This window comes from Juglans microcarpa x Juglans regia, chromosome 1S (genome assembly GCF_004785595.1).
Source record: "Juglans microcarpa x Juglans regia isolate MS1-56 chromosome 1S, Jm3101_v1.0, whole genome shotgun sequence".
NCBI classification, from domain to species: Eukaryota; Viridiplantae; Streptophyta; class Magnoliopsida; order Fagales; family Juglandaceae; genus Juglans; species Juglans microcarpa x Juglans regia.
In genome coordinates, this window is record NC_054595.1 from 17,712,292 (window position 1) to 17,731,365 (window position 19,074).

A 19,074-nucleotide genomic window follows, 5' to 3' on the forward strand; every position below is an offset into this window, starting at 1 on the left:
ATATAAGGGGAGAATGATATCAAACTTGTAAGTATAGATAGTATGCAGACATGCACTCCCTCACTTCTTCCACGTAGCAGGGGAAAAGTTTGATGGAATTTTTATGTTGCTTGATTATATAGTTAATGACTAAACAAAGTAGTGATAAAATGGAACTGAATAAATGGTTCCCTAATAAAGAGTCTTCCACAACCCACATACTTCTTGGTTTTTTTAATACCAAATTGCAATTCTTTTGAAGTTCAAGGCCACGTATATGTTTTTTTGTATGATGAGTGCTAATATGACAAGAGTAAGTTAAATTTTCTCAGATATAAGCGTGAGGAAATCAAAATCCAGGCATGGGAAAGTCAGCAGAAGGCTAATTTAGAAGCCAAGATGCGGAGAATAGAGCTCGCATGCATGAAATTAAAACTTCATCATGTATTACCCATCTGAGTGATTAATCATAAGCGACAATTTGGCAACCTTGTTTCACTATTGAAAGGGCAATATTTTTCTCATCCTATATCTTATCATCCTTCGTTGCACTTGTTGCTGTGATACATTTTAAGCAACTTTCATGCATCGATGACTTAAAATAAGCCTTAAAACATGCCACATGGCAATTGTGTTTGGGAATGACAAACTTACATGAACAATATTTCTCATACAGGAAATGTCTAGATCAGTTGCTTAGTAATTGAAAATTATTAAAATGACTCCGCCAGCTTTTCATGATCAATGCATTTCTCATCACAATTAAATAAGCTTGCATCACCAATGGCATCAATATTCATTATAATTGAACACTGAGTTCCACTTGAACAAAGGGCAAGAATACATCACTCTCCCTCTCCATCTCCCTCTCCCAAACAGACAGTACCACAACATGCATAAAGCAACCACGATGTAACCATGTCATAATAGAAAGATTTACATATGATGATACTCTCAATTCATCTCCACATTCATTCATTTTTTGGGATGCGGGAAGCAAGTATAAACATCAGATTTGGGGTGCTTTCCTTCCGCATGCTCCCTGCACTTCACCTTCGTAGTGGTGCACATAAATGTTTGCATGCACACCTTGCACTGCATTGAATATTCACCAAAAACAAAATTAACTAACCAACAAATTGAAAGGAAGTACAATAGGCAGGACGGTTCTTTTTTCAGTAAATACAATTTTATTGATTATAAGAATAGGCAAGAGCCCAATTAATAGGTAGGATGATTTTATCTGAGACAAGATATAGTTGCACCAATATTTCATCCTCTTGATCCATGATTTGATTTAGATGCTGAAACACAAATTATACATGATTTGAAACCAAAGACCTTGCGAAAGGGATGTAGCTCAAGCTATACATGCCATTCATAGACCAAGAACGAGAAATTAAATCAATAAATCTGCAAAAGTGACGGATGGACAGAGAAGTTACAAAATGCTTATTAACTGTTCAAATAGGAACCATACATTAATCTAATGATAATGACTTAATCTAATCAAACCAGTATACAAAATTATTCTAATGAAACCAGTAAAAAACTAATCTAATAATAACTTGAAAAAACCCTAAATTTATCTAAAATACATACAAAATACCACCAAGAAGGATTAAAAACTAGAACACAATGAAGTAAAAACCAACTACAAGATTAACAAGAAAATGAATTTTTACCTGGCTGGCACACAAGATTAATTGTTGAGCGATTGGAAAACCAACCTCAGGAAGAGATAAAATCACAGAAAGGGAAGAGAGATAATCAGGAAACGGACCAAAAAAAATTTATAGAATGAAATGGAGAGACAACGCTTGAGGAAAGAGAAAACAATGAGAGAAAGCGGGAGAAAGGGATACAATCGCACGAGGAAACGAAGAAAAAAATTTTCTTCTCTCAAACAGAGCAACAATGGCGATTTAGGGGGAGAAAACAGAAAGAAATGGAGAGAAAGTGAGTTTCATACCAAAGAACCTTGCTCCAGGAAACAGGGTGGCAGCGCTGGAGGGAGAGGGATTAGGGCAAAGACGAAGAGGGATGGGTGAGGTTTCTGAGATGGAGGGGAGGGGTGCGGGACTGAGGCTCGTTTGAGGTGATAAATTAATTTTCTTTTTAATTTTAAATTTTATGATTTTTAAAATATCAATAACTAACATATAAAAAAATAAATTTTTTGTAAACTTTTTTTAAAAATATTTAATATTTTTTTATAAATAATTTAATTTTTTTAAATATCAAAATTTATTCTAATAATATTTTATGTCACTTTATTTTTCTTTTTCCTCTTGTTAAGTAAAACGATAGCAGATGCATTCATTAAAAAAAGTTATGGCTATCGGTCAAAAATAATACATGTAGCAATGCAATCTAAATCAATTAATTTATTGTCACGTAACACAGCTTGCTTTGCTATTGTATGTGCAACACAGTTGAGCTCTCCTTTGACATGTTGAATTTGCCACTTGGATGTCACCATTAATTATTATAATATTTTTAAAATTTCTCATCTCATTTAAACATTACAATATTTTTAAATTTCAATACAAAATAAAATAAACAATTCAATCCTTTCAAATTTTAAAATAAAAATTATATTAAAAAATTATATTCTAATAATATTTTATTTAATTTTTAACTTTTATCTCAACTGATCTCATCTCATCTCATCAATAAAAACAAACGGAGCGTAAATCAATTAATTCATTGTCACCTAACACAGCCTGTTTTGCTAGTGTACGTGCAACACAGTTGAGCTCTCTTTTAACATGTTGAATCTGCCACTTGGATGTCACCATTAAGCACCGTAAATAATTGATGATGCCGCTTAGTTAACCTTCATGGATTACCTGTGAGGAAGCAGTTTGAACCACCACTTTGAAATCACCTTAAAAAACCAATGAATGTAGATCAAGTTCCGTACCAAAAAAAAAAAAAAATTCACATGCTTATGCTATGGAGGGATCTACACAGTAGTGCAATGGTTTCATCAAACTAGCTATTACATTACCACCAGAATATCTAATAACAACCCATACACCAATCTTATTCAATCCAGATTGAACAGCCACATCCCAATTGACTTTGAGCCAATTGCCAACAAGAGCTTGCCATTGTAAGGAATGAGGAGAAGGGTGGTGTGGGAGGGCATCATGGCTTCCATAAAATCTGCCTGAGCTAGCACTGCTTGCTGATAGACAAAATATGGTGACAAAAAACTCTCATGATGAAAATAATTTCTTCGAAACCAAAGCATCCTCGAGAGGATGGCAAACAAAACCAAGTCCTATGGCCCCAATCTGCTGCACATGTATTTAGAGACTAGTTAAATCATTACAGATAATGGAGGCTTTTTGAAAAGGTCTATCTCCCAACAACTAGACATCACTGGCAGAGGGGCATGAACATAGTATATGACCTGGGGTTTCCACTTCAAGTTTGCAAATTGGGCATAAGGGATCATCCACAATTCTTCTATGAAACAAGTTCAGCTTTGTATGTAATGCATAAGTGCAGGCTCGCCATAGAAAAACCTTAACTGCATTTGTTGTTTGTAAAGACTAAAGAGTTTTCCATATAGCCCCATGCCGCCCCTGCCATGATGTGCGTCCATTGGACCAAATTAGAAGTTGCTTTTATAAGTGATAGGCACTTCTAATTGAGAATATACTTGTGGAAATACCTCTCCATTTCAACTTATCTGACTGTGCCATCAATCTCACAAGTAAGGCAACAATAGCCTAAAATTTTGCCACATTGAAAATTGAGTGAAGAAGTTCCAAATTCCACCAGCCCTTCTCTTGATCAATAAGTGTAGCAACTTTTGCATGGCTATCTAAAATAGAGAAAGGGGATTGCACCTTGCAAGAACAATCCCGAGGTAGCCATTTGTCATGCTAAATACTAATATTATGTCCATCACCCACCTTCTAAATAATGCCTTCCTTAAGCAAGAAAAGAGAGTGATATACATTTCCCCAAATATAAGAAGGTCTAGAGCCCAACTGGGAATGTAAAAGTGAGGAGCTTGGAAAATATTTGGCCTGAATGATCTTGCTTGGTAAGGATGTAGGAAACTGTAGCAATCTTCATGCTTGTTTTGCCAATAAAGCTAGATTGAAACAATGCAAATCCCTAAACCCCATGCCTCCTTCCATTTTGCCATAGCTCAATAAGTGATAGCTTTTCCAATCGATTTTGTGTTGAGAGTCTTGGTGGTCCCACCAAAAGTTAGCAAATAAAGAATTAGCTTCCTGCATAGGGAAAGAGGGAGTAAAAACACACTCATGTAATAAGTGGGAATGGCCTGAAGAACAGCCTTAAAAAGTATCTCCTTCATAGCTTGTGAAAGAAATTGGTTTTTCCAGTTACCAAGTTTCTGACCAACCCTATCAACAATACCCTTAAAGGTAGCCGCCCTAGATCGTCCAATGAGAGAAGGGAGACCTAGGTACTTTTCCATTTTCATAGTAGCTAGTAACCTTGCCACCTCCATTAAATAGGCTTTTGCAGCTGGCTTTGTGTTCCAACTGAAAACCAGTGAGGTCTTGTCTCGATTGAGTTGTTGTCCAAAAGCTTTTTCATAGACTTCCAATATCTGATGTAAAGCAACCCATTCTCTCATTATAGCCCTACAAAATAAAAGATTGTCATCTGCAAAAAACATATGACTCATGTGAATTTGACCTCTGGCAATTGGCACACCAGTAAGGACACCATGTTGTACTGCATCATTGAGTTGAGAACTTAACACCTTTACACAAAGGATAAAAAGATATGGTGAGAAGGGGTAGCCTTGTCTTAAGCCTCGTTAACCTTTCATGAGGGACCTCATTCACTAAGACAGCAAAAGGGGAGGTGGTGATGCATTTTAAAATCAATTTTGTCCATCTGGGTGTGAAACCAAGTTTAAGTAGCATAGCTTTGAGAAAGTCACACTCCATCCTATCATAAGTTTTGCTCATATCTAACTTCACAGCCATATAACCTTTGTGACCAAACAACTGAGTGCATAGTATGGAGGGTCTCATAAGCAGCCAGAATATTGTTTGTAATTAATCTTCTTGGGATAAAAGCACATTGGTTGGGTGAAATGACGGAAGGTAATATCTGATTAAGTCTATTGGTGATCATCTTAGTGATTATTTTGTAAAGAATATTGCAAAGACTAATGGGGCAATAGTCATTGACATGCTTGGGATGGCTTACTTTGGGAATCATCACCAGGTAGGTGAAATTGATAAAGGTTATATCAGTAATTGAGTTAAGGAAAGATAAGACAACCTCATTGACCTCTTGCCTAGACCAATGGTATGCACCTTGAACTACAAATAAACTTTACAGCACACATTCCATTAAGATTCGATATGTTCAAATTATGTCACGTGGTATGTATTGATTAGTTGCGACACTTAACATTTTTCTCTCCGTACATTTAACATTTCAATGGTGGTTGTGGGCGTTTGATGGCGAGTTTTTCTTAAGTAGGAAGGAATATGGGTCCTTTGAAGCTAGTTGTAATCAAATCAAAGGCGTTTGAGGTGATAAGGGATGGTAGATATTTGCTTTTAACTGAGAGTGGCTGGAAAGTTGTGAAAGATATGAGCTTGGGGTTAGCCACAATACGCTGGTTCACTAAAGCTCTGGAGGACTATCTGAAGGCTGGGAGAAAGGAGTTCTATACCGCTCATCGGAAAGGAGACAGGGGCTTCATTGCGCAGTAGTGTTCTAACTCCTAAGGCTTTTACATGGCACTAGTAGAATATGAAAAGGGTGGTCATTGGAATTTTATTTTTATACCAAAGGATATGGATGGCATGGATGAAGGAAGTTGGTGGAGGTAGTGAGGGAGGCTAGAAGAAAAGGTGGACCAGATCGTACGTCATCGCTAGTGACGACGGTGGCTCTGAATCAACCTCATACTCAGTTTTACAGGGAGGTCCTCCAACAACCGTAGGTTTTGGAGCAGTCCCATGAACATGTTAGGTTGGGAGCAAGCTCTGACACATTGGCCTTCTTGAGAGGAGTTGTAGGCCCGAAAAGGTCAGGTAGTGCCGCCATTTTAGTTGGTGCCCAGAGACCTAAGGGTGGTGGCAAGGGTGCTATCGGCTTGAATGAGGAAATGGTACATCATGTTCTGACATAGATGAAGAATCAATTGGGTAACATGCAAGAAAAAATCAATTGGTTTATACGATGCGTTGAAGAGAAAAAATGGGTGGGCTTGGGCTTGGGCTTGGGCTTGGGCCTGGGCTATGGTTTGTTTGAAGGTAACATAATGGGTGGTATCTCAACACATTATGTTGTAAAGAGAATTGGAGATTCTCTATCTCCTTGGTTGAAGTGGCGTGACCGACGGGTGGACAATCATAGATTGTTTCGCCGGAGGCCAATGACCTTACCAACAATGTACTAGCAAGGACGATAGTGCTGGCTAGACCATGGTTTCCACTCATAGTCCTGCTTCTCCTATTTTCATGGATATGAGGACAGAAGAGCTCTCTATGGGGGTGTCGGATGGATTGAACATGCAATTGGCTCTCAGCGACGGAGAGTGTTTTGATGGGGGGTTGCTAAACTAACCCTAATATGCACGCTCCCACCCAGTCCAAACTCAAACAGGTTCATTTCGGAGTGGGTGTTTAAAAAGGTAGAGGAAATACAAGCTTGTATTGGGGTTTCTTGTGCAGGCTTTGAAGAGCAATTTAAGGCCTTTCTTGTATCCATTAAAGATGGTCGATCGAAATTAGCCACAAAGAGAGATAGAGTACTTAAAAGGCTCAAATGTACTATTAATAATGAAGCAAAGGAAGGGAGTGGCGGAAGGGATAGATTGAAAGGTAAGGGTGCTCTTTTAGCTCATGAAGCCTAAAATCCTCTCTTGGAACTTGCGGGGGCTTAATGATCAAAATAAGCGCCTTCGCATAAAATCTTTATTGCGGACGTGGAGGATTGATGTTGTGTGTTTTCAAAAAACAAAATTATGTGTCATCAATAGAAGATTTATTCGTAGTCTGTAGGGGTGTTCTTTTGTGGGTTGGTTCTACTTGGCTTCTCTGGGAGCTTCAAGTGGCATTCTTTTAATGTGAGATAAAAGGGTAGTGGAGGCGATTAGGAATGTATTGAAAATTTCTCAGTCGCTAGTTTATTTACAAATGTTGAAGATGGGTGGGAGTGGGCTTATGCAAGTAGCTATGGGCCAAACATGGATAGAGATAGGAGATTCGGAGAAGGCTATAGGAGGAGTTGGCAGGTTTATATTATTTATGGGACGTGACATGGTGTTGAGTGGGGATTTTAATATTACCCACTCTCCTAGTGAGCGACGGGGATTCATCGCAACTCCTTGTCTATGAAGGAGTTTTCTGAGTTCATATTTGATTTGGATCTCATGGATCTCCTTCTTGTTGGGGGCGAGTTCATGCTGTCCAATAGTCAGGGTTGGTCGAAATTGGCATTACTGTGCCAAAAGCATTTGCCCTAGTTTGTTCATATCACTTTCCTATTCTATTAGATTACAGAGTCATTCATGAGGGACACCGGTATTCCAAGTTTGAAAATATTTAGTTAGCTGTTGATGGCTTTGTAGAGAAGGTAAGGTTTTGGTGGTCTTCTTATCATTTCACAGGCACTCCTAGTTTCATTCTTGCAAGTAAACTTAAGGCTTTGAAGTAAGATTTAAAGAAGTGGAACTTGGAAGTCTTTGGAAATGTTGACAATCAGAAGACTTTCCTTATGAAGGAGCTATAGGTTTTAGAGGGAGGGAGTTGATGGGAGATATCTCGGAGGAGTTATTGCTGAGAAAGAGTTCGATCATGATTGAATTGGAGAGGGTGTTGCTGATGGAAGAGCCTTCGCGGAGACAAAAATCTAGGGCCATTTGATTCAAAGAAGGCAATAAATGCACAAAGTTCTTCTATAGAGTGGCTAATTCACATCGGCACAGTAATGCTATTGAGATACTTCATTCAAGTAATCAAGTGCTCTCTCCCCCCTCTGAGATTGAGAACTATATTGTGCATTATTATGAGAATCTCCACATGGAATTGGCTAATTGGAGGCCGAATCTTGAAAGTTTGTTGTTTGAGTCTATTGATCTGCAGAGTGCGAGCTGGTTGGAAAGATCCTTTGAAGAAAATGAGATTTATAAAGTGATTGGCGGTATGGCTAAAGACAAAGCACCAGGCCCCAATGGCTTTTCAATGGGATTTTTCAAAACTTGTTGAGACATTGTGAAATGTGATGTTATGCGGGTTTTCTTTGAATTCCACTCCTTTAAGAAGTTTGAGAAATGCCTCAATGCAACGTTCATTGCTCTCATACCGAAGAAACATGGGGTTATGGAAGTGAAGGATTTCCGCCCTATAAGTCTTATGAGCGGGTATACAAGATTATTTCATAAGTTCTTGCTAATCGATTAAGCCTGGTTATGGAACAAATTATTTCTAAGCCTCAAAATGTGTTTGTTCGGGGGAGACAAATCCTTGATTTGGTTCTCATCGCCAATGAGTGCTTAGATAGTAGGTTGAGGGAGGGAGTTTTAGATATTATGTGCAAGCTTGACATGAAAAAGATATATGATCGTGTGAATTGAGAATTTTTGTTTTTTTTTTTTTTTTTTTACTTGCTAAGGAGGTGTGGCTTTGGTGATAGATGGATTTCATGGATTCGGCATTGTATTACTACCGCTCGCTTCTCGGTGCTAGTTAATGGCACCCCTGTTGGGTTTTTTAATAGTTCTCGTGAAATTGAGGCAAGGGGATCCATTGTCTCCTTTTCTCTTCGTTATTGTAATGGAGGAACTTGGTCAAATGGTGAAGGCTGCTATTGGGGGAGATTTTTTATCCGGATTTTCAATGGGAAATGGCATCAATGGCTCAATCATAATCTCACATCTCCTTTATGCAGATGATACTCTTCTTTTTCGTGAGGTGGATCATGGCCAGATTCAAGCTTTAAGTTCACTTTTGTTATGCTTTGAAGCAGTGTTAGGTCTCAAGGTGAACCTTGGTAATATTAGAAACGATTAGAAAATCACTTCCAAGAATAAGCGTTACACCAAGTAATATTAGGGAAGTCCTTAAGTCATTTCCTCATAGAACAATTAGCCAAATCTCAAATTCGACTACTATCAAAAATAAAAAATAAAAGGTTATATTTTATAACTATTTACAATGACATTCACAATGAAAATTGATTTTTTGTTTGACATAATCTAGAAATGTTTTCTTCTCTCTCTCTCTCTCTCTCTCTCTCTCTCTCTCTCTTGTATGAAATATTGAAATGAACAATAAGTATGTTAAAGAAAGTCTAAATGAAAATATGAAGTTGAACTTAATTCAGAGATGGAAAACAACTAGTTAACAATCAAGAAATTATCACTCCAATGCACCTTGGCACCAACATCACTCTTTTCCATAAATTGATTGACTTCACTGACGTGCATTGAATAAATTATGGTTATCCTTGCTTAAGAAGCTAAACCACTACCATCAATGTCATCTAATCCAACGATTCCAGACAATGAACCGAAAGTTATAATGGCTATGCTCTAAGGGGCATTTTATCAAACACCTTGTGTGTAGTGTGTAAACCAACTAGTTTTCATTTCATGAGGATTCAAAACTGCCCAACAACATTACTCTAATTAGGAATTACAACCAATAATAAGCATAGAAGAATGAAACCAATGAATCTTAAAATAAGTCTCGAGAGAATCACAACTATAAACCCAACGTAAATGAAAAATAACACAGAAATTCAAAACTGTTGAATTAGAAAGGATAAATTGCTCAAGACGTAAGAATGGGTCTCGAATCCAGCCAACAGGTCTTTAGATTCAAACCTAAACTATAGAAACAAAAATGGTATGTAATTTTTGGCATTTGAGAACTTGGCTGGGAGCAGTCTGCAAACCAAGCAAAGCTGACCGAATTTTTCCTTTCTGATCTCCTTTTCTCCCACTTGCCAGGATTCCTTCCAATCGTTTGGGACACATGGCTTCTCTGTATTTGCTGCCCGGTCTGGATTCTCGACTTCTACTCATGCTTGAGCTCGGGCACTTGATCAACTGATTCCCAATTTTCTTGAGATATTGTTGGAACTGCATCATGCAATTTGTTGGAGGAAGTTTTAGGACCTGGAGTGCAAAAGGGTATATGGCATTTCATTGAGGAGTAATGGGCTGCTACTAGTTGGACTTAGTAGCTATTTTTGGGCTTGGAGGAAATTTTCTGCCACTTAAAAGTGAAGAAAAAAATAAACTGAGTTTTCAAGATCACAAAAGTGCTAAGCATTTTACAACTAGTTCAAACTCCAACAAAATGGAAAATTAAGAGAAAACACAGTAATCTCATAAGATGTAATATTTAAACGTGCTTTTTGCCTCAAGATGCAATTCAGCTCAAGTCAATTTTCCACGGCCTAATTTCATCAATTACTAGTGAGAAAAATGTGATTGACGTGAATTAAAGTGCAAAAAAATTACAATATTATGGCTCAATCAGTGAACCTTGGTAAGTCCAAGATGGTTCCAGTGGCTGTGGTGCCTAGTATCAATAGCCTGGCGAGTCTCCTGGGTTGTAAAGTGTATTATTTGCCTATGAAATGTATGGGTCATCCGTTTGGAGCATCGTTTAAGGATCGAGCCATTTGGAATGGAGTTATTGAGAAAGTCGAGAAAAGGTTGGCTGGTAGGAAACGAATGTATTTATCGTAAGGGGGTAGACTCACATTAATTAAGATTACTTTATCTAACTTTCTCACCTTTTTTTTTTTTTTTTATCTCTATTTCATTTGCCTGCAAGGGTGGCTAATAGGATTGAGAAGTTATTTCAGACTTTTTTGTAGGGTGGAGTGGGGAGGAAACAAAATTCTATCTTGTTAATTAAAATAAAGTTTGCTCTCAAATCTCATATGGAGTCTTAGGGGTACAAAATTTGAGGACATTCAATAAAGCCATATTGGGGAAATGGTTATGGAGGTACCACTTGGAGGGGAATTCGCTTTGGAAAGAGTTATTGACCTTAGACACGAAAGTGCTTAGGTGTATTGGTGTTCCAATGAAGTAAGGAGAGGGGGGGGGGGTATGGCGTAGGCTTATGGAAATTTATTAGGAGGGGTTGGTAGAGTTTTGAAACTCATATCCATTTTGTGGTTGGTGAGGGTTCCAGTATCAGGTTTTGGCATGACATTTGGTGTGGCGATCGCGCTCTTGATAGGGCTTTTCCAACTCTCTATCGCATTACAGTTAATAAGGATGCTTCGGTGGCAAATTTAGTTGCATTTTCTCATGGTTCTCACTAATGGAATGTCCCATTTAATAGGGATATTCATGATTGGGAAATGTATATTGTTTCAGAATTTTCTAGTTTGGTATACTCCTAAGGAGTTCTAACGACATGAGGGCTAGGATGCAGTGGAAGCCCAACGATAGCAAGAAGTTTACAGTGAGGTCATATTACAAAACATTGGTATCACAAGGAGATGTTATCTCCCCATGGAAGAGAATTTGGAGGTCTCATGTGCCTTCCAAAGTAGCTTTTTCGTATGGACTGCTTCTCTTGAGAATATTTTTACCACGGACAATTTGAGGAAGAATGGACTCATTGTGATGAATTGGTGTTATTTTTGCAAAAAGCATGAAGAATCAGTGGATTACTTATTATTTGCATTGTGAGGTGACAAGAGCGTTGTGGGATAAGAACTTTAGAAGAGTTGGTGTAGCTTGGGTAATGCCCTTGAGGGTGGTGGACTTGCTTGTTGGAAGGAGATTCAAGGCTATCCCCAAGTGGCGGCAATGTGGAAGATGATTCCATTATGCATTATGTGGTGTATTTGGTCGGAAAGAATGCACGGTGCTTTGAAGATAGGGAGCGTACAATGGCAGAGCTTCAGAACTTTTTTGTACACACTTTATGGCTTTAGTTCTCAGCCATTGTGCTTAATGGAAACAATGTTCCTGATTTTCTGCTTTTAATTTCTAAATCCTAGAATGTGTTTATGTAACACCCAGGTCCAGTGCGAGGTTGTTTTTAAAAAAAAAAAACTTTTTAAGGGTCGAGATATTTTTTTTTTCTAAGACAAATTGTTTTACTTTTAGAGATTGAGTCGAGGCCTTTAATTCACTGAAAACCCAAGCCCGTGTTACCTTACTTCAGACTCCATGTTCTTCACGGTTTCACGTCCGTTTTATGCCCATGCATGCACGCTACTTTCTCTCATCTCTAGGGTTTTATTTATTTTTTTTTTCTTTCAATCACCTATAAATACACATCCTTCGTGCATGAAGAAAACCTAGAATAGGGTTGCCGTCTCCTTCCCCAAGCTAGGGCTGCCACACGATTAACTCCCCCACGCCTCCACGTTCAGGCAGCACCAATCTCACGCACGAACCACATCCCGCACGACGGAAACCACCGTGTGATAGCACTGCCCAAGCCCTGCCCTCCGTCGTCCGTACTGCCGCTGCACCAGTACACATATACGGCTTTCATCCCACGGCACAACAGCCCATTGCACCGCCCAGAACTCTCACTACCCCATACAAAAATCGACGCAATCCGTGCATGCACTTCATCTCCACGGATCGCAGCTCTACCTCGCCGTGCGCCACCTTCATTTGACCATCACTGGAGCTCCAGCTCCTCCGCCGTACACCACTGCACCACCACCAAAGTGCTGAGAACATCCACTTGCATAGTGAACCGAAACTCCCCTGTTTTAGCCCCCGAAAACAGAGCAACACACAACCCGGTGCCCTTGTCGTTCAAAGCCACCACACACGGTGCCAGTGCCTCCACGTTACCACCGGCACAGAGAACTCCAACGGTCACTCCACGCCACTCCTTTTCCGCCGCGTCCCTCACGGTAAGCCACCGACAGCACCTCCGAGTCACTCTCCCTCGACTTACTCTATCTCTTTTGCATTTGTTTCCTTCTCATTCGTTGGTCTTTCTCTCTCACTAGATCTCTCCCTCAGTGCGTCCAGTCACCCTGCTCCACCCACGACCACCGCATCTACCTCTAGGTAAACTCTGCATCTCGATGTGAGCTTCGTTTCCTCTTTCGGTCTCCTCTCTTCTTTTTTTGTTTTATTTTTCTTGTTCCTCCTGAAACAATGTTTATGCCTTATTGACTCTAGTCATAATATCCATAGTATTTATGAAAATGCCATCAAGCCTTTGGACATTGATTTTCCGTAAAGCACATCAAACTAAGTGTTTTCTTTTTTTCAATTTTTGCCATTCCAATCATAAAACTACCAACAATTTTTTTTATTTCATTTTTATCCTTAGTATTAATTCATGGCAGAGTTATATATATATATATATATATATATATATATATATTTTAAACTTTGTTTTAAGTCTCGAAAATTTATGTTTTGTGTAGAGGGTATTTTATTTGAATTAAACTGTGTCTAATTGGATTATATTCCAGAGATACTAATTTCTATATTAGACTACATTAAAATAAAGGTTTTTGTTAAAAATGTGACGATATCGAGGAAATTTAGAAATGTGACAATATTTTAGGATTACGTGAATTTAGGTTTTTGAGAAATTAAAATAAGTTATTTTAGCATCTTAGACTTATATATTGAAATTTTTCATTTTATCATTACGTTTAAATTATTTTAATTAACTTGCTGTTTTAAAATCTTTTTCGTTGGATCATTTTTGTGACCCAAGATGTGAGGATTGGACCTCATTTCTTTCCCTCCATTTTTCTTTCCTCATTTTTCTTTTCTTCTTTTTTTTCTTTCTTCTCATTTCTCTCCCCTGCTTCTCGCACGCGAAGGCCCTCTCTCCCTCTCTCCCCGTGCGTTGCTTCTCCTCCACCCATACACCGCCGCGCGCCGCCGTGTGCCTCACCGCCCAGCCCACGACCTTCCCCACCCTCTGGCGACCACCCCCCTCCAATCTCAGCCTTCCTCTCGCCGCCGTTTGTCCCTACGCTCAACGCGAAGCCGCGACCTTCCTTGTGCTCCAGCGCTGCCGTCACGTCACCTCTGGCCACCATTTCTTTACCACTTCATCATCGACCTCATAGCAACCCAATGCACCCATCCTCAGCCTCGATCTACTACTGGTGAAGCACATTCATCAACATTTCTGTTTTGGACATTTTGGCCTTAATCCGCCCTCTACGCCGCCACCCACGGCCAACCACCACCACCATTAGTTTCACCCATCCTCAGCCTCGTTCTACTACCGGTGAAGCACATTCATCAACATTTTTTCGTTTTGGACATTTTGGCCTTAATTTGCCCTCTACGCCGCCACCCACGGCCAACCACCACCACCATTAGCTTCACCGACTTCCCTAAGCCCTACCCTATCAATTTCGGGTCTTGGTTTGTCCCCATTCAAAAGTGAGTTTTTGAGACCCACGACCATAGTGTATTTTGCACTGTTACGTTGCTGAGCCGCCACTTCTTGCACCTCCGTGATCCTTCCGATATTATTATATAGCACTGTAAGTATTTTTCTAAAGAATTGTCGTGATTTAAATATATTTTTACACTAACTCATTTTACTGTGTTCTTGTTGGTTATGTCGGACTGAGTCCGAAGAGTACGGGGGTTGGATGGATTGGAGGACGAAGTTGTTTGTCTGTTTGGCTTGTGTTTTGAGTTGATGGTTGTTGGTTGTTGGTTAAGGCGTCGTTTCATGTACATGGCATATTTGCACGCATGGTCATGTTTGTAAATGAAATTGAGTTTTTGTGTAATTGCATTTATGTTCATGTGTTTATTAAAAACTGGATTTTCATGTGTTAAAAGATTTTTGGGTGCGTGTGTATCACGACCCCAAGCCGAGATGGGGCATTATCTCGGTGGAGCTCCTCTGGTCACTCGGGAGCGGAATATACTGAGTGACGTCCCCTGAGTTGTCGCTGGGTGACAACAGGATTGGACGGGATGGTCTCGTGCCGACTCTGTGGCCCCTCTGATGGCAGGGGCTAGAGAATGCTTGGCCATGAACGCGCTGGGCACAGAACTGGGCATCGCTACGAAGCCAGGACATGCGGATGGTCCCTAGGGGAGATCATGGTGCATATGGTAAAATGGATTAATGGGCTATTTTCTGGAAAAATAGCGTGTATTGAATAAAAAGATTTTTATGTGATTCATTTTCTGAGAAAATGATGTTTTATTGATTTGGATCATTTTCTTGAAAAATGACGGATTAATATTTTTGGGCCAAAATGAGATTTTGGCGTGTGTTGGAAAATATCCATTTTCGGAAAAAATGATATTTTGGGTCTATCGCATATTTCTTCATATGCATGCATGTTAGTTGCATTAATATGTTTTTATCTCGAGGTTATTTGGTTTATATTTACATGCGGTACCGTTCTATAGTAACGCAGATTTTGATGCAGAGGAAGGTGAGCCTGAGGATTCGGCTCTGCCCGATGAGTGATTGGGATCACTCGTATTTGTTTTGGTACTTGTATTATATTTTATTTGGGATGACTATATAACTCTTTTAATCATTTTACTTATGTTAGTTTGTATAAAAATTCTGGTACTTAGTTTACCTATTTATATTTATCCGCTGCGTTGTTTATTGTACAATGTTGCATGTTACACACACTTGATCACTTATCGTTGGAATGCGTGACCGTATTGTCATCATCTCAGCATCTCGATTCCCGTATTTCCTTACATAGAGGTCGGGGGCGCCACACTTCACTTATTTTATTCGTATCAATAAAATTTACATCTCTATCAAAAAAATAAAAAAAAAATTATGTCACATGACTTCTTGTGCATTCCTTTTAAGACTTAATCGTTGTTATAGTCTATAGGAGTTGACCATGGACTATAGGAGTTGACCATGGACTATACCATAAATTAAATTAAATTAAAAAGTGTTCAAATGATACATGACAATTTGATAGACTGGATTAGGGAAAAAAATAAAAAATAAAAACTCAATTTAAAGAAAACCTTCATCTAAATATAAATATCTAACTATGCTAACGCCCATGACAATTTTGCAAAAGTCAGTGCCAAAAGACATGGTGCTCAACTGCAACTTGCGATGAGAAAGCTTCGGTTACGAAGTAACCGTGTATTATCTATCCTCCTTGTATTAGCATTGCACAAAAACGAGGAACCTCGAGTACTCTTCTAGAGCTGGATTTCGTCCGTATTCCTTGCATACTTTGCGAGAGATCCGAAGTTGGAGATATGCATTTCTGAACTTTTTGAGTGAAGATGACAATGGCGTTTTACATTGGTAAATTTATATTTTAATTTCAGTTTACTCTGTAGTTAGAAACTTAGAGTTGTATAGATTTCATCCCAAAGTCTGGGTGATTTTTTTTTTTTTTTCTACGTTATATCAGTTGAGCATGCACTAAATACCGTCTTGAAAAGGACCTATAAAAAACGTAAGAATCACAACCATGAACCTCACTTGGGGAACAAAACTATATACATATAAGCACCGGAAGCTTTTGGGAAGGACTAATTTTACTTGCATCATTAGACTAATGGCAACCCCCTGCTTTCTTGTTTGACCAAACTATTATCAGAATGGGAAATGTAGCAAGAAGATGTGCAATAGCACAAAGCAACTAAACCAAATTCCCAAAATATTTCATCCAATGCAATACTCGAAAGAAAACACTCACTAAGCTTATTTTAACTGGCCTAGCCTGCAACAGCACAAAACCTTAACTAAGCTTTCCATATTTTAACAGATGAGATCGTAATAGGGGCTGGAAGAGATCCCAGGTTGATGACAAACAAGTGTAACACAGCAAAATTTACTCCATATGGGGGGGAGCACATGCTGTGTGTGTGTCTCTCTCTCTGAATTGTTGAAAGTGTTCGGATCATAAAATTATAGCAATCTCAATCCTGCTCGACAATGTTGGACTGCCTCTATCGCCTTCGACCATGCCTCCTGTTCTTCCTGTGACTGCTCCTATTATCAGAGTCTGACTCTGAAGCCGAGTCTGACTCAGAAGACTCGGAAGATGAGCTGTCCCTCCTGCGCCTTCTCCTCTTCTGCTTCTTTTTCTTCCTCCGCTGCCTCCTCTCCTCTTCTGAATCAGATGAGGAACTGTAACTAGAGCTACTCTCATCTGAAGAATAATCTGATCCCGTAACTGATGAAGCCCCACTATCAGTCTCGAAAACTGAAGCCTCACTACCACTACTGGAATCAGAATATGATAAATGCTTCCTTTTGCTTTTCTTTGAACTCTTTCCAGCCTTCTCTTCCTTAACATCTGGATTATCTAAATCATAAGAGATTGACACCTTCATCCTCAATTTGGGGTTCTTGAGCTGCTGAGTCCGAGAGGGTCGCGAGATGTAAACTCGTTCATTTTTGCATTCATATGTCCAATGCCCACTCTGGAAACACTTCTGGCATTGTGAAGCCACACCAGCAACGGTAGACATAGAGGCCTTAAGATCCTTTCTTTCACCCAATCTCACAGCCTTCTCAGTACTATTCAGGTACATCTGTCTCTTAGCTTCCCTTTTCTCCTGCCATCTGCTTGGTCCTTCTTCCTTCTGCCCGTATGCATTAACATTTCGGGCTGCAGCTGTTGCTGCCCTTTCAGCCTGAGCACGGCTAAGACCCTTGGCAGCACTCAAGGTTGCTGCCTTGATTCTTTCCGCTGCAACCTGGGCTTTCTCTTCCTTCTTACTAGACATGTTCCAAATCCCAATCTAACAAATAAATAAAATAACCTGAAGCTCTAATTCAATATCAGTACCACCCAAATCCTCCTGCAACCTGCATTTGAAACTCACATTAGTAATTCCCCCCATTCAACTAATTGCATTTCAGAATAAGCAACATAAGAAAACCAAAAACTCGATGCTAAAAAGGAAGACAAAGCAAACACCCATAAAGGCTCTGAGCACAGAAACATTTGCAAAACTGTTCCTGTATTGATGAATGCAATGTAAAACCACAAATTGAAAAAAAAAAAAAAAAAAAAAAAAACAAAATTTTGTTCGTCCAAGAGCTGAACAAATCCTAAAGAAACAAGCCAGATTATTCGGAAAAGTTCACAAAGACCTAGTTAGAAACCCGCTAAACATAACAACGTTCGTGTAATTAAAAATCCAAAGAACAACACAAATTCAATTATATGGCTATACTTATAAAAAAAATGTATGGCTTAACTTGCAGAACAATTCCCAAATTAATTTTAAAACCAAAACGAGAAACAAAGAAAAGAATACATCACTGCAATTTCCCCCCCTTCCCAATTTCCTCGACAAGTCATACTCATCAGAAGCACATTTCAAAAGCTCTTAAGTATCAAATCCAACGAAAAAAGAAATTCGATGTGATAGAAAGTTAACGTTTATGGAACCAAGATGAAAAACCACAAAAACAAAAAAATCAAGCCTAGATTACGAGTCCATACCCACAAACACCCTATAGAGATACAGTTTCTTCAAAATCCAACAAAATAACAATAAAAATTCGATTCCGAAGAAACAAAAGTACTAGGACAATAACATAGACGAGAAAACCCTAGAGAGTGAAGAGGAAATCACAGGACCGCACACAAAGGGTGAGAAGAGAGACTTTTACCCAAGGCGTTATCTTTGGAGCGAGATCTGAAAGGAACAGAGGATTGTTTGGAGTGTAACCGTAAATTAGAGCCAAGGGAGGTGTACTTGGTAATATCATATCACAGAGACGAGGGCACTTTCTCGTCTAACGACTTGCAGTAATCGGTAATACGACAGTGCTTATCAAACGACTTGCAGTGCTTGTCCGCTGATCAAAATAAGAAAAATGGAACAATAATAAAGTGTCCAAGCACCGGCCATCCTCTTTAAATAAATAAATAAATATAAAATTTATAAAATTAATTTTTTAATAATAATGTTTTTTTTAGGAATAAAATTTCTACATAATTAGTGCATAATTTTAAATTAACGTGATAAAATAACAATAATTTGATCAGAGAAGTATTATTTTTAATGATCTCATAATGGCAATTAATTAGTCACATTTTAAGTAACTATTTTAATGAATTAATTAATTTAACAATTCTACCTCAAAAATAAAAATTAACAATTCGCGAACATTCTGCCTTTAA

The 19,074-nt window shown here is 38.8% G+C and overlaps 2 protein-coding genes and 1 long non-coding RNA gene across 4 annotated transcripts; all 3 read right to left on the reverse strand.

Annotated features, from left to right (window-relative positions):
* Window positions 1-758: 758 nt before the first annotated feature.
* LOC121245976 lies at window positions 759-1,356 on the reverse strand. Its single transcript, XR_005937036.1, has 2 exons — window positions 1,302-1,356; window positions 759-1,074 (listed from the first exon to the last, which is right to left on the reverse strand). It is a non-coding gene; the product is annotated as an uncharacterized LOC121245976 (long non-coding RNA).
* Window positions 1,357-4,150: 2,794 nt separating this feature from the next.
* On the reverse strand, window positions 4,151-4,606 carry LOC121247368. The gene has a single exon (XM_041145730.1). The coding sequence runs from the start codon at window positions 4,604-4,606 to the stop codon at window positions 4,151-4,153; it is 456 nt and encodes a 151-aa protein (XP_041001664.1).
* Window positions 4,607-16,573: 11,967 nt separating this feature from the next.
* Window positions 16,574-18,706, reverse strand: LOC121245977 (zinc finger CCHC domain-containing protein 10). 2 transcript variants are annotated; one of them, XM_041143917.1, is made up of 2 exons: window positions 18,561-18,706; window positions 16,574-17,747 (listed from the first exon to the last, which is right to left on the reverse strand). In XM_041143917.1, the coding sequence occupies exon 2, from the start codon at window positions 17,663-17,665 to the stop codon at window positions 16,883-16,885; it is 783 nt and encodes a 260-aa protein (XP_040999851.1). In that variant the 5' UTR covers window positions 17,666-17,747; window positions 18,561-18,706; the 3' UTR covers window positions 16,574-16,882. The 2 variants fall into 2 exon arrangements, with proteins under 2 accessions (XP_040999851.1, XP_040999852.1); XM_041143918.1 differs by lacking the exon at window positions 18,561-18,706 and adding an exon at window positions 18,391-18,537.
* Window positions 18,707-19,074: the final 368 nt, after the last annotated feature.

Bases quoted from the DNA above. Each gene is read 5' to 3' on its own strand.
- LOC121247368 (XM_041145730.1), bottom strand. From the start codon at position 4,606: ATGAGAGAATGGGTTGCTTTACATCAGATATTGGAAGTCTATGAAAAA.
- LOC121245977 (XM_041143917.1), bottom strand. From the start codon at position 17,665: ATGTCTAGTAAGAAGGAAGAGAAAGCCCAGGTTGCAGCGGAAAGAATC.